A 13775-nucleotide genomic window follows, 5' to 3' on the forward strand; every position below is an offset into this window, starting at 1 on the left:
TGGAAGTAGCCTTAGTTCATTATTGTGGGAAATTTACCTTTAACCGACATAGAGACCATGTGAGCTATAACATGGGATTTGGTGTCTACCCCACACCTAAAAGGGGTGTCCTACTTGCCAAGGTAAGGACATGAATTTCTAGCTTACGTGGATCCACTAGCTAATGTCTATCTAAGACAATCATCCTATGGGGCACATAGGTATGCGATAAGGAGATTGCTACTAGAAACCCGGCCTCAAGCTACTGGAGACAGTGGCGGGTCCAGAAATTTTGTATCATGGGTGCTCAACTATTTTTAGTTCGAAAATTGCTACATATAATGGTTGCTCAATTAATAAATTTCATTGAATTACTAAATTTTGTACATAAATAATAATGTTGTCACAAAAGGCAGTGGGTGCTTAAGCACCCAGAAGTCACAACATAGGTCCGCCACTGACGGGAGAGCTTCCAAATCAATATCCTCTCGGTGCTAAGCGTAAATCCCTCGGAATAATCATTAATCTTAACTTATCTTATCATTAAGAGGCATGGGTAATCGCCTCTTGCCTTATCATCCATGGAAGGCACATCAAGTACCCAATCCAAGTTAAATCTTGATTCAAAGTTTTGTTGAGAAAACCTTTCAATCCTAAGAATCCTTATGTGAGAAAACCTTTCACATTCATGTATTGAGTAATATGTGAGAAAATCTTTCACAATAACAACAAAGTCTAGAAATCATGGTTCATGCATGACTTCATGGGGAATTCAAATTAAAACATGCAATTTCTTCAATTCTTGCATAAGAAGACATAAAACAATCAACTAGATCGTATTTGAAAAGAACACGTGAGATTGAGTAACAACCCTAACTTCAATTGGAGATTATAACTTGCAAAATTGGAGAATTTAGAAATCCTATGGAGGAAAGGACTCCATAGGTGAATACCATCATACCTTGATGCCAAAAGCTTGCAATCAATGGTGAATTTGGAGACTTGATATTGAAACTCTAGCCTTCTTCTTAGAGAGAGAAATATTTGGGAGGATAAACTTGATCAACCTCTAGGATTTTTGAAGAATGAATTGAATTGGGTGATTTTGGGGATGAAAATCATTATATAGGGCCTAGGGTAGAGGGTATAATGACATAGTATTGGGTTAAAACAATTGGGAAAAGACCAACATGACCCTGACTTAAAAATGACGAAGTGCCTCTCACGAAGGGCTTCACAGGCCGTCTAGAGCATCACTGCCCATCTAGTGGGTAGTGAAGATGTCCTGCCCGGTAGTGTTTCACTAATACGGGAATAACTTTTTACTCCGGTCTCGGAATTAGTCAAACTTGGTGGCGTTGGAAAGAGGACTCAAATTTGTTAATTTGATAGGTCATGGGCTACCTAATTCATATTAGGCTGAAAGATATGATCGTTTGAAGTTGATCCAAAATTCAAGGCCTGACAAGTCTCTTTCACGGACGACTTCATGGTCCCTGTGAAGCTTCACGAACCGTCTAGACGTCTGTGGTCCTTCACAATGACCTATGATGAAACCTTGCTGACTGGGTGACTTGTACGGACCCTAGACGGGCCGTCCAAGTCACCACGGGCGGTCTGGGGCACCGTCCAGGGGACTTCTGTCTAGGGCAGTCCTTGATGGCTTTCACGAGCCACTTAATAGGTCGTGGACCCTTACACGACCCATCTAGGGCGTCGTGAAGGGTCCGTGGTTCGCTTTGGATTCGTGGACTTGCTCGTTTGATCCTTTTTAGCTCTTTTTACATTTGAGGTGTTACAATATCTCTCCCCCCTTGGGAACATTCGTCCTCAAATGAGATTCAAGACATCATAAGGAGGATAGGAACTAGACCTAGCAGCCCAACATGAATGCAATCACGTAAATGGACATATCCGAGGAGGAAACATCAATTCTAAGCTAAAGCATGTTCAAAACATCATTTCATAAGGTCTATATTAATACCACTAATTTGATGATACATTGGAATAGAATGCATAAATTATAGGTTAGAATCATGTATTCACGAAGAAAGCTCGAAAATCCCCTTTTGAATGGTCCCAATCTATGATCTGAACCTCCCAAAATCGAATTATGAGGTCTAAGTATAAAAATGGACATTTAATTATGTCCAGGTGGAATCCTTATTCGCAAATGCGATAGGTCCCTCACGATCGTGAAACTAACCCAGTCCCACCACTTGCGAGCGCTGAGACCAAATTGACCCAATCCTCTTACGCAATTGCAAACTCCTCTTCACGATCACGATAAGATCATCGCCAAGAAGAAATCAACCTGCACCAAAACACAACTAAACCAATAATGCCTCAAATGGACCCTCGAAATTCATTCAAAATCATGTGAAAATAAACTAAAAATCACATTCCGAACCTTTTGGAATCATCAAATCGTCGATCTGGGTTCATCTCGACTAAATGTTTACCGTGATAAAAAAAGTTCAAAAGTTCAACCAATGACCCGAATCATACGCTACGATCTTCGACACAAACATATTTTTACTTAACACATATCCCTAATCATTAAGCTTGTATTAATAATATAATAATTCCACCAGGACAAAAATAAACTACTCATAGCGATATCTATTGGCTGGAGCACCTAGATTGATCTCAATTACAAATTCACAATAGAATGAAGATGGTTCATTTTTCCTTTCACCAAATCTACAACTTGTGAGTCACAGAACTTAAACCTTTCATTCATGTGTAAAGCAGATAGAAAAGTTAACAACAGCTAAGTCAGATGATGAACACTCCAAATCAGATAGTTCCATTATTCAGAATGAACTGTTTCAGAAGTGTTGTTGGTTTCCGTTGCGCTCTCCTGTAAAGAAATCTCATCGTTCTGGTCGGGGACAGTTGACATCTTTGATTTTTTCTTTTCCTCCTTGAGAATCACTTGTCTGGGCATCACATCAAGCATAAAGTTTCCACCATTCCATATAGATGCTGAAACTTTGAATATTTGGAATACAACATGCAACTTATATGACAGAAATATGGGCACCGTGAGCGCTGTAGTTGCTATAGTAAATACGGCCTGAAGCAGAATATACATAAGCAAGCGATTCTGATCCCCGAGCAAACCACTAACACGCCACCATACGTTGTTCGCTTTCTTTGCTTTTTTGGACAGCTCCCTACCAAATAATGAATATTAACAGAATCAACACCGACCACAATACAACAGCCAGGAACAAAATAAACATAATGACCCACAGTGACGTTCATAAACTAGCACAAGGACAGATGGAGAAACAAAGGTACATGCACCAAAATAAGACTTTATCATAGGCTGCAAAAATTTGAACACTATGACTACCTGTAAGATGTCATGACTTCAGGGTCTTGCAGAAACCTCTGTCGACGTAGGACATCTACTATGAGGTAATAGAGAACCTGCCAGAGAAAGTATGCAGCTAACGGTACCCAAAATAGCCAAGTCCAAAGGTAGGACTGGCTTTCTACATAAGGCCATGATGCTCGTTCTGGAGTCCCTTCGGGATGCATAGCTCCAAAAAACTCAGGATCCCACCAGCGAATTGTGAAGAAAACCAACCCTGCAGATCAGAATAGTTGGAGGTAATCAATTTGAACTAGCCAAGAGTTCTGTTAAATTAATATGGAGAGAAAACAGGCACATTTTCTAGTTCATTTGAAAAAAGTAAAATTACGATCCCAAAAGATATATCATACGTAATACAATGGTCACATAAACATCTTATGATCTCTGAACAGAAAGCTTACTACTTCTAGGTATTAACACAGTGCAGCACTAAATGTCTGATTACTTATTGAGTGTCTTACATTTTTACTTTTTCATGAAATAGTTAATTCAGTGTTTTACATGATTTGCTGCAGCAGAGGCAGACCAGCCAGATAATTACAACTAAGATCACTGACAGACTTCGAAGTATTAGCTTTACTTCTAAGTGATTCACAGAATGCGGCACTAAAAGGTGATTAGTTACTCGGTATTTTACACGATTTTCTGCAGCAGAAGTAGAACAACCAGATAACTACAATTTACAACTAAGAAACTCTGACAGACTTTGAAGAATTAGCTTTCAGAGGAATTGAACACCCACGAAGCATATGTTATCTATCAGGCATCAAAAGAAAATTGGAAGGGTACCCTTATTACAATCGACCTACTGTTGACCTATACTGTACAATGCAAAATAAACAAGAAATTAAGAGCAAAGCTAAATTGATCAATCAAATATCATTCGCAAAGGCATGATCATAATAGAAATTACAAATAAAAATGGGAAACACGAGGCAAACAGACAAGCTCTCAAGAGAGGAATATCAATAAACCTCATTTCATCACCTTTTTCTTTCCTTCTAAAAATAACTTTACACAACTAATCCTTTGTAGCAATTACACTTTGAGACAAATACTTGATAATGAAACACCAAGCTATGTAATCAAAGAGCAGAGAAATGATAATCCAAATGGACAACCCAACATGTAATCTACTAGAGGTTTTAAAGCAGCAGTGAACTTAAAAACCAGATCCTTAGAATGAAACCACAACCAAATATGGAGAAATAACAGGGATTCAACTATACATATGCATGAGTATATTCAAAACAAGACACCCTCTTAATTTTAGAATGGAAGTTTCTATTGCCCATACCCCAATGCAGTAGTTTCCTTGGTGGGAGTGAGTAAGTTGCTATCTCCCGTAATAGGAAAACAAAAGAATACACTACTTACCAGGTAAAAGATGTATGAAGACACTGACAATTTTATCCACTGAACTAAACACTAAGCTACACCGCCAAACAATCAATGCCCATGCTAGAGGTCCCTGAAGTTAAATGAAAGAGAATACAAACTTAAAGAGTAGACAAATCTTAAAGTCAGTATTAAGGACCTTTCAAATATAAGATACTTACCTCAGCGAATGAGAAACAAACCATGAATAGCTTCTCCTTAGTAGGAAAAAACAGAAGTGTGACTAAGAAAATTGTGTTTGCATAATAGCAGAAGTCCTGCAAAACAAGAAGCCCGAATTTGAATGATTTTCCCATCGACCAGGAATAACTAGACATGGAAGGAACATAAACTATATCCCCATGCTTTAAAGATTGAATTCCTAGTAGGAAGTAAATAGACCTGAATTTTGGGATTAACAATATAAACGTTTCATGGATGCTATTTAGGCAAAGTCAAAATGCCAAAAGCACCAAATAAGTATGATGGTACATCAGTGATAATTTTTATCCACCTTTCTACTATGAATCATCATACTCTTTCATTTAAGATGTTGATTTTGCATTGTTTAGTAAAACTAAAATAAATGAACAAACAAATAGATTCATGGAGTGTGAGATTACAACAGCCAACAACTCAAAATTTCGAACTTCAAATACAACTAGATGATATCCTTTGCATAGAGGTTCAACTAACTACATTGTTTTTCCTCACATAAACAACAAGTTGAAAAACACAAACTGTAGGGGTGAAAAAGTTGAGCTTACCAAAAGATAGTAATGCCATTTCTTGTATCTATAGTAGATCCATCTCAGAGGAACAAAGATGACATAGAACAAACAGTAAACATATCGAATATCCTTAGGCCCTGAGTCAAAAAGAAATTAAAATTCAGGAAGAATCAATTCCATAAAGCTTTAATTAGAGTATAAGAAATTCCACCTACTTGCACCCAAAATAAAGCAAAATGCCCCAAACCCAAGAACACCCATCAGATGAGTCACCTGCAAACATCACGAGTCCAATTAATACAACTTCAAACAGAAAGATTTGATTTATTGTATCAACTCAAAAAGGAGTAATATGCATGCCTTGTTGATGAATCGTTCATGTTCCTCAGCCCGTTTAGCGATCTGTGCAGCTTGTTTTGACAAGATCTGTTTCGTCTTCTCCTTGGTTTTCTACACAAATAAAGAAGACCATATCATTATCACTCGACCCATTGAAGAAATCCTTCAAACACACAAAGTGCAATAAAACCCACCATTGAAAGAAGAAGAAGAAAAACAGAAATTGAGATAAATATGTACCTGAGATCGATCTTTGAAACGCTGTTTGACCTTGCCGAATGAATGACCATTGCTATCTTCCATGGATTCTTCGTTACTTGACATTTGTGTGAATGAATGAATATGGGTAGTTTGCCGATTTAATATTGGATTAAATATCTCGAATTGAGGAATGGTTAATTTATGTTGATAGAGAGAGTTGATGATTGATCGTTAAATAAATCTGCCATTGCCAACCTTCATTTGTTTTTGCAGAGCACACAATTCCATGTATACACGTAAGGCGTCGTATCCTTTTATGTCTTACTTCATTTTTATTTCAACGGAATACATAATCGACCCTCAACTTGTGTCTTTTCCCAACTACACACGTCAAGTTTGTGAATAAGCTCTGACCAACCAACATGGGTTATGATGCAATGGTGGGAGTATTTCATTTTTAATCAGATGTTTTGAATTTGAATTCTGGATATAGAAATTTTTTTATTGGAGCGTCACCTCCGAATGGACCCTGTAGTGCACGATTTGAATTTAGTCAAGGCTCTAATATGGGCTCCAAACACCGGGTGGAAAACTAAAAAAAAAACTTTGACCAAAATAGAATCGAAAAAAAAAGCATCATTAGGAGCTTTCCATTGCTCTTTCGGTGACTCAAACACACAATCTTAGGGTTGCGAACTCACAATTTTAGGGTTGAGTGAAGAATGTTTACCATTCGAACAACTCCTTCTTGTCAATTAATATCTTAATAATTCTATAACAGTTTAGTATATCTAACAATTAATAATTAATAATCAATATCTTAATAATTTTATAACTGATTAGCATGTGTACAAACCAATAAACAATAAATTGAATCAATAAGCTTCAAAAATCTAATTGAATTGATGTATACGCAGCCCTATTTGTGAAGGTTCTATATAATTCTATGACATTATTATGCTAAATTTGTTTAATATGAAATTATTATTGTATAGTTGAAGAAAAGAACAAATCATAAGGTAATTATGTAATTCTTTTTTATACAATTTATTTTAAACAAGTGTAGTGTATGTAGCAAATAATTTATACGCATGATTTTACACTAAATCAAGAATGCTGCACGAATATTCTTTTATCACTTCAACATAATTAAGTTGAAAGAATGGTCACTTTTAACTTGAGTTTTTGGTTAAAATCAACTTTAAATTATACTTCAAACTTATAGTACATTCTTAAAATATATTTTTTGACAGAAAACATCCTCTAAGTATTTAAAAATTGATAATTTTCATCCTTCCGTTAGAATTTTTCAGAAAATTAACAGATCCCACAAAAATCTAGTCACCCATTCGTATTCATTATTTCGAGATAAATCAAAAAAATTATCATGAACTTTTTCGGTGAAAAAGTTTAGCATTATGCAAAATCTTTTAATTTGACAGTTTTTTTCATGTGATTTAATATTTAAAAAATTATCAATTAAAATATGTTTTTTTCTTAATTGAATGTGCTAGAAGCGGTGTTTGTTAGAGACTTCCAATAATGGAGATCAATGAATCTCAAATGCGAGACATAATCAGAATTATGATCACCTTAATATCATATTGTTGCAAAAATTTATTGATCTTATTGCAATTTGACTTTGAAAATATGAAGTTAATTAAACTCCAACTTATTTTCCTTTGCAAGTGAGAAAAATAGCAAATTATATATCCTCACACATCCCTAACATTTTTTTGTTTCAGCAAACATTTGTGTCCAAGATTTTTAATATTCTTTTTGTCAAAAAAATTTTATAGCAGATAATGAAATTATGTAGGAAACTTTTGTTGATAATCACGTGAACTACACATATTTTTGTAGAATCCATTAATTTTTTTAATAATATCTAACAAAAGGATGAAAATTGTTAACTTTCAAATACTTAGAGAAATATGTGTTCTGAAAATACAAAAGAGATATTTTAAGGATGCAGTTTTAAGTTTTAGGATTTATTCACAAGTTTTGATTTCCAATCCCACCAATGTTTCTTCTTTCTTTTATTTTTTATTTTATTAATTTTTTTTTCTCTTATTATTCTCGGATTTATTCACTTTTAAAAGAAAACGTTGAGGAAGAAAAACTACAACACCAAATAATTAATCAAGCTGGTGAATTTTTATTTTTATTTTATTTTCAAATGTGTACCATAAATTTTCATAGAATTTAAATGTGTACGGTAATTTTTCGTATTTAGAGTGCAACTAACTCAAAAATACTTAATTTTACGCTCAATTCTTATCTCATTCTATGTTAGATAAAACGTCTTTTCTTATGCTTATTCATTTTAATAAAATATTGATTGCAATAATTTTGTTTTGTGATCTGTAATAGTTATAATGGGTTGTAAGTATTTTTTTATTTTTTATTGAAAATTCTAAATTCAAAAATTGAATGAACAATTATCTTTGTCAAAAAGTGTTAAAGTACCCGAAAGAGTACTTATCATTTTATCACAAACTTGATTGATGGTTAAATTTGAATTTTAGCATCTAGTTTGTTCTATAAAGCTTAAAATTATTTTTATATTTTAAAATTAGTACTTAATTAAATTAATATGTGAGATATTTGAAAAATACAAATTGCCCCTTGGAGAATTGGTGGTCATTGAGCTTGTCTCTAACCTAAAAAAGGCCACAAGTCAATTATACACAGGCAGTCATGGCCCCATTACACAGAACAAAATGACATTGTAGAAATCTGTAGATAACTCTATCTGTTTCCAATACAAAAGAATCTTATTAATTTATTCGAATATTTTATTTGAATAATGCTTTACTTGCATATGCATTTGAAAATGACAAGTGAGATGCATCATCTTTAAATCTATGAATATAAATATACTTACTTAAAAGCTAAGCAATGGGGCAAAGCCAACTATTCCCTCAATTTTGCAATTAGAAGAATATCTTTCGGCCTAATACATCCATAACTCACAAGGGTAGTAGCTACAAGTTTTTGCAAAGATTTAAAATTGGTGATTTTTAATTTTTGATTATGTTTCTCATTTAATAAGAAAATTGAGAGTCAGTATTTTTAATTATGACCTAATTTCACAAGACAAAAATTTAGAGGACTCTTTAAGAGACATAATTTTGTGGGTTTTGAAACTAAACTGCCTTATAAGACATAATTAACATGTGTCTTGTTAGTTTTGCATTGCAATTTTTTTTGGTCATGTAGGCATAGCTTGTGGATTATGAACTTTTTAAGGCATAATATTCTGAAATTGAACTTATGTCTTGTAAAGCATAACTTGTGCCTTGTGAATTTTGCATCCGACATTTCTTTTGCCTTGTGATTTTTATTGTTTTATCTCAAGGTATTTTAAGTCATTTTTTTATTACATAATGTGTTGAAAGGAAAAAATTAAAGATCACTCCAAAATAGAGGCATTCATGCGAATAGTGAGTCGACCCATTAATTAACCTAAATATAATGTCATGAAGCGTCACGTCATCATGTCACTTAGGCGCTACGTGGCATAAAGTTAGTCATGTGGAAGGTTTACATTGGAAGAAGAATAGTCCTTAGTGAAGTATGCTAAAGATATATGGAGAATTCCTTGGATGACTTTAGAATTTCATGGATTTGCATGGAAGATCCTAGTAATATTCTAGCTATGTAGGATTCTAGAATGAGGGCTTATATGTAAATATGTAGGGACTTGTATAGCAATTAATATTTACATCTTAGGCCCTAGATGTGTAGTATAAATAGAGAGACATTTATCTATAGCACAACCAAACAAGAATCAAGCAAATCTTCCAACTCTTTGAGCAACACAAAAAACCTTCTTAAGAAATTCTATTGTGCCTTTCTTCATTCTCTTAGCGATCTAATATTAAAAGGCTTACTTGAGCTTGCAAGATTGTGAACGACTTGAGAGCAAGTTGTCAAGTGCTGCACAGTGTGTTTAGTAGAAGTCTAAGTCATTGATAAAGTGGTATCAGAGCAAAGATTGATACTGGAAAAATGGCAAATGAGGGAGACATTAATGTTGTTCACACCGCCAACATTAGGAAGTAGGTGGAATGAAGAACCAAAAAGGGAGGAAGAATCTTAAGAAGAATGAGGAATTATTGTACGACCCTACACCATGCAAAGTGCTAACATCTCACTCACCTTCGCCCACTGAGGAAAGTGATGATGAACGTGGGGAGCATCCAATAGACGTTATGCTTGAAATGGAGTGGATTGCGCGCAAGGGTTGACACGGGAAGGTTGTGGAGATTTTAGGCAGACACTTAAACGGGGTCGATGACAAGTTTAAGGCTATTGAGGATTTACCCTTGAGGAGAATGACAACATTCGAAAAGAGTTATAGAAGCGTAAGTATGCAAAATTGGAGATGAAGAAAACCATCACTTCTTGGAGTATCGACTTATGAATGCATTACGCACAATTGAACCCATGAAAGTCGAGATGGTAGTGGTCAAGGGAGAAATTGAAGTTGGAAGGTATGTGACATCTAACAGAGACATGGGGCTAAGATTGAGGTTTCCAAGCAATCAATGTTCAAAGGCACGTGTAACGCGCAAGAGGTAGAGAATTTCATTTTTCATATGGAAAATTACTTCAAGTGTAATGAAGTAAAGAGCGGTGAGAACAAAATCAACATTGTCGTGTTGTACCTCTCAGAGATAGTCATGTTATTGTGGAAATGAAAAGAATTGAAAATTGGGAAGGGGCTTGTAACGACCTGTTTCAGTCGTTATAGAAATGCCAATGGGGAAAATTTGGGGTCGAAAAACTTTTTCGTAGTATTTAGATTTTTTCAACCTTATCCAGATTTGGACGAAATCGAAGTCTTTGAGGTGTAAGGCAATATGGTAACAATCGAGTGAATCAATTATGGTTTTGATTACATGAGTAGTTAGATAACTCGTTAAAAAATCCGTACGACTTTACGAAATTGAATTCGGGTGGGTAGAACTCCCGAAATCAATCTTAGCGTAAAAGGTATTTTCTGAGCGTCGTGGGTTAGAGCTGTGTTGTGAAATGGGAATTTTGGAATTCCTTAATTAGCTCTTTGTCTCAGGTAACCCACTTTGGCGTTGGGTTTTGCCGCTCTGGCGGGCCGCTACAGCGGGGTGACGGCTGCTGTGGCGGGCTCGACGCGAATTAAAGTCGTTAATAAACTCCTAAACAACCTCATTATGCACTTTTCAACTTTTAGAGCTAAGGAACGAAGCCCAGGCGATTCCTACTCATTTTTCACCATTCTTGAGGCTAAAGGTAAAAGCTTTTCACTCTCCGAATCCATTTTTCGATCCGTATAACGTAATAGAATGGGTGAATATTGATGGGAGAGGGTTTTGTTATAGATTCTATAGTGGAAACAACCCTAAATTGAATAATTGGGATCATGAGTATGATCTAGGGTTCATATAATTGTTAGTGATTCAGGTAATTAGTGATTGTTTATTGATTCCCGTATTATATTGATTGTTTGTAGACTAAGAACAAGCAAAAACGAATCCGAAAGGGGAAGGATCAAGTTTCTTAGGGTTTCAAGCTTGTTTCGAGGTAGGTGATGGTTGTGATTCTATGATTGTGTGATGTATGTTTGCTCTTACTTCATTATGATACTTGTATATGTATGAATGTTGCAATGTTGATCACACTTGTTGTAAATGAAATAGATGAATGATGATTTCCATGAAATCATGACTTAAATGTATGATCTTGATGATATACTTGTGATTGTGATTGTGATTGTGGTGTGTTGAATGGATCGGTTGCCATGTTCCGGCATAACTAACTTGGATCGGTTGCCACGTCCGACATAACTAACTTGAATCGGTTGCCATGTTCCGGCATAACTATGAGATCGGTTGCCACGTTCTGGCATAACTATGGGATAAGATACCACGTTCCGGTATGCTAACTGTTTGGGTTTGGGTTCCATGAGAGGACCAATGATTTGATATAAATGTGAAGTTGTTCGTTGTTCGTTGTTCGTTGTTCGTAATGTTGATGATATTGTATATGTTGATATATATGCATGTGATTATAATGTTGTCTTGACTTGCTTATGTTGCACTTAGTGGGATAGCCGTGTGATCCTACCAGTACACTGTGGTTGCGTACTGATACTGCACTTGCTCATATTTTTGTTGAGTACAGGGCATCTTCAAGTGGCTACTGACATACCTCGCTTAGGAGATCAATGATCGTTTGAATTCAAGGGTTAGCCAATTCTTACAGGCTGCCATGGGTTCTCTTTCGTCTATGCCCACCATTTCCGGACTTAGACATTTGTTTTAGTTAGTTCATTAGTATGGGGTTGTATCCTTTCTTGTTTGGACTTAGTTCATTGTTAGATGTTTTGGTACATTGACTTTCAGGTTCTAGGTTGTTTCTTCCGCATTGTTTAGTTCGTTGTTAGACTTTTATTGGAGTTTATGGGAACTCCCTATATATTTCCTTAGTGTTAACTTGTTTCCGTAACTTAAATGCCTTAGTTTTGGTTTAGTTGCTTGGTTTGAGTTGTAGTAGTGGTTCTCCCATCGGAGAGTTAGTGTGGGTGTCAATCACAACGGTCTGGGTCGTGACAGGGCTTTACACCATCAACACATGGGATCAATTTCAAGTCCAGTTTAAAAAGGTCTTATGTCCCAACAACGTCATCTATAAGGTGAAACACAAGTTTAAGAAGTTGAAGCAGACAGGCAGCATACGAGCATATGTGAAGGAGTTCACCACCATCACTATTCAGATTCTCAATCTTAAGGATGAAGATGTGTTGTTCCACTTCATGGATAGGATAAAAATTTGAGACAAGATGGAGTTGGAATGTCGACAAGTTAGGACGATTGAAAAGTCATCACGCAGGCTGAAGCTTTGACAGACATTAGGCATGATAGAGGCAGATAAAGAAGATGAGAGGTAGTCATGACTTAGGTTAGGGATAGTCATCACCAAGATTGGGGAGATTGCGGGAAAAGTAGGGAGCTGCAGCCACATCCGAAGAACTATAAATCCTATAAGTCTGATGGCAAGAAGTTTAGACAAGAAAGTGATACTGAGAGGAAGACTCAAACTACAAAGGAAAATGGTTGCTTCATATGTGGTGGGCCACATGGCTATATAAAATGTCTTGAACTGAAGAACCTTGGTTCCATATTATGGGAATGAAAGGAAAAATATGCACAAGAACTAAGGCAAGGTTCACGCATAACGTAGTTGGGCATGATTAGACTATGCGAATCTATCACAAAGTAGTCATAGAAGTTGAAAAAATACAACGCACAATATGTACATATCACAATCAATGGATGATCCTCTCGTGCTATGGTCAATATAGGTGTAGAGGCCAACATCATGACCAAGATTGCAATAACAAACTTGGGGTTGAGTCACAATCTAAGTAACACCCACCTCAATATGGTCAAAACATCACTGATTCCCATGCGCGGACTCGCTTATGGAGCAATTATATCTTCTTCATCACTAAATCTCACTCACTTCATCTCTCATTTCACCGAAAAATCATGTATGACCACCTTCATTATCGATTCTTTGTTCTTCACTATCATTATATCACGTTCAATTCTTCTTTTTCTGTGTCACTCACACCAAATATCACCACCCACCATTATCAAAAATCCCAATATATACAAAGTATCATATTTTTATTTTTTACAAAGGAATCTTGATTTTCTCATCAACTCCATTGAATTAAAGTTTAATTCTTTATGATTTCGGCTAGATTTCTTGTT

At 35.6% G+C, this 13775-nt stretch overlaps 1 protein-coding gene across 1 annotated transcript; it reads right to left on the minus strand.

Moving 5' to 3' along the window:
• Positions 1-2532: 2532 nt before the first annotated feature.
• Positions 2533-6353, minus strand: LOC102596165 (uncharacterized membrane protein C776.05-like). Its single transcript, XM_006342283.2, has 8 exons — positions 6052-6353; positions 5833-5922; positions 5688-5745; positions 5509-5609; positions 4924-5019; positions 4742-4835; positions 3341-3578; positions 2533-3158 (listed from the first exon to the last, which is right to left on the minus strand). Exons 1-8 carry the CDS (start codon positions 6133-6135, stop codon positions 2792-2794), a joined length of 1128 nt encoding a protein of 375 aa, XP_006342345.1. The 5' UTR covers positions 6136-6353; the 3' UTR covers positions 2533-2791.
• Between the last annotated feature and the right edge of the window lie 7422 nt (positions 6354-13775).

This window comes from Solanum tuberosum, unplaced genomic scaffold, assembly GCF_000226075.1.
Source record: "Solanum tuberosum cultivar DM 1-3 516 R44 unplaced genomic scaffold, SolTub_3.0 scf00037, whole genome shotgun sequence".
Lineage (NCBI taxonomy): Eukaryota > Viridiplantae > Streptophyta > Magnoliopsida > Solanales > Solanaceae > Solanum > Solanum tuberosum.

Bases quoted from the DNA above. Each gene is read 5' to 3' on its own strand.
- LOC102596165 (XM_006342283.2), bottom strand. From the start codon at position 6,135: ATGTCAAGTAACGAAGAATCCATGGAAGATAGCAATGGTCATTCATTC. The intron at 5,610-5,687 runs GTAGGTGGAATT...TTTTTGACTCAG, and splicing joins TTGCTTTATTTTGGGTGCAA to GGCCTAAGGATATTCGATAT. The intron at 3,159-3,340 runs GTAGTCATAGTG...ATTATTTGGTAG, and splicing joins GAAGTCATGACATCTTACAG to GGAGCTGTCCAAAAAAGCAA.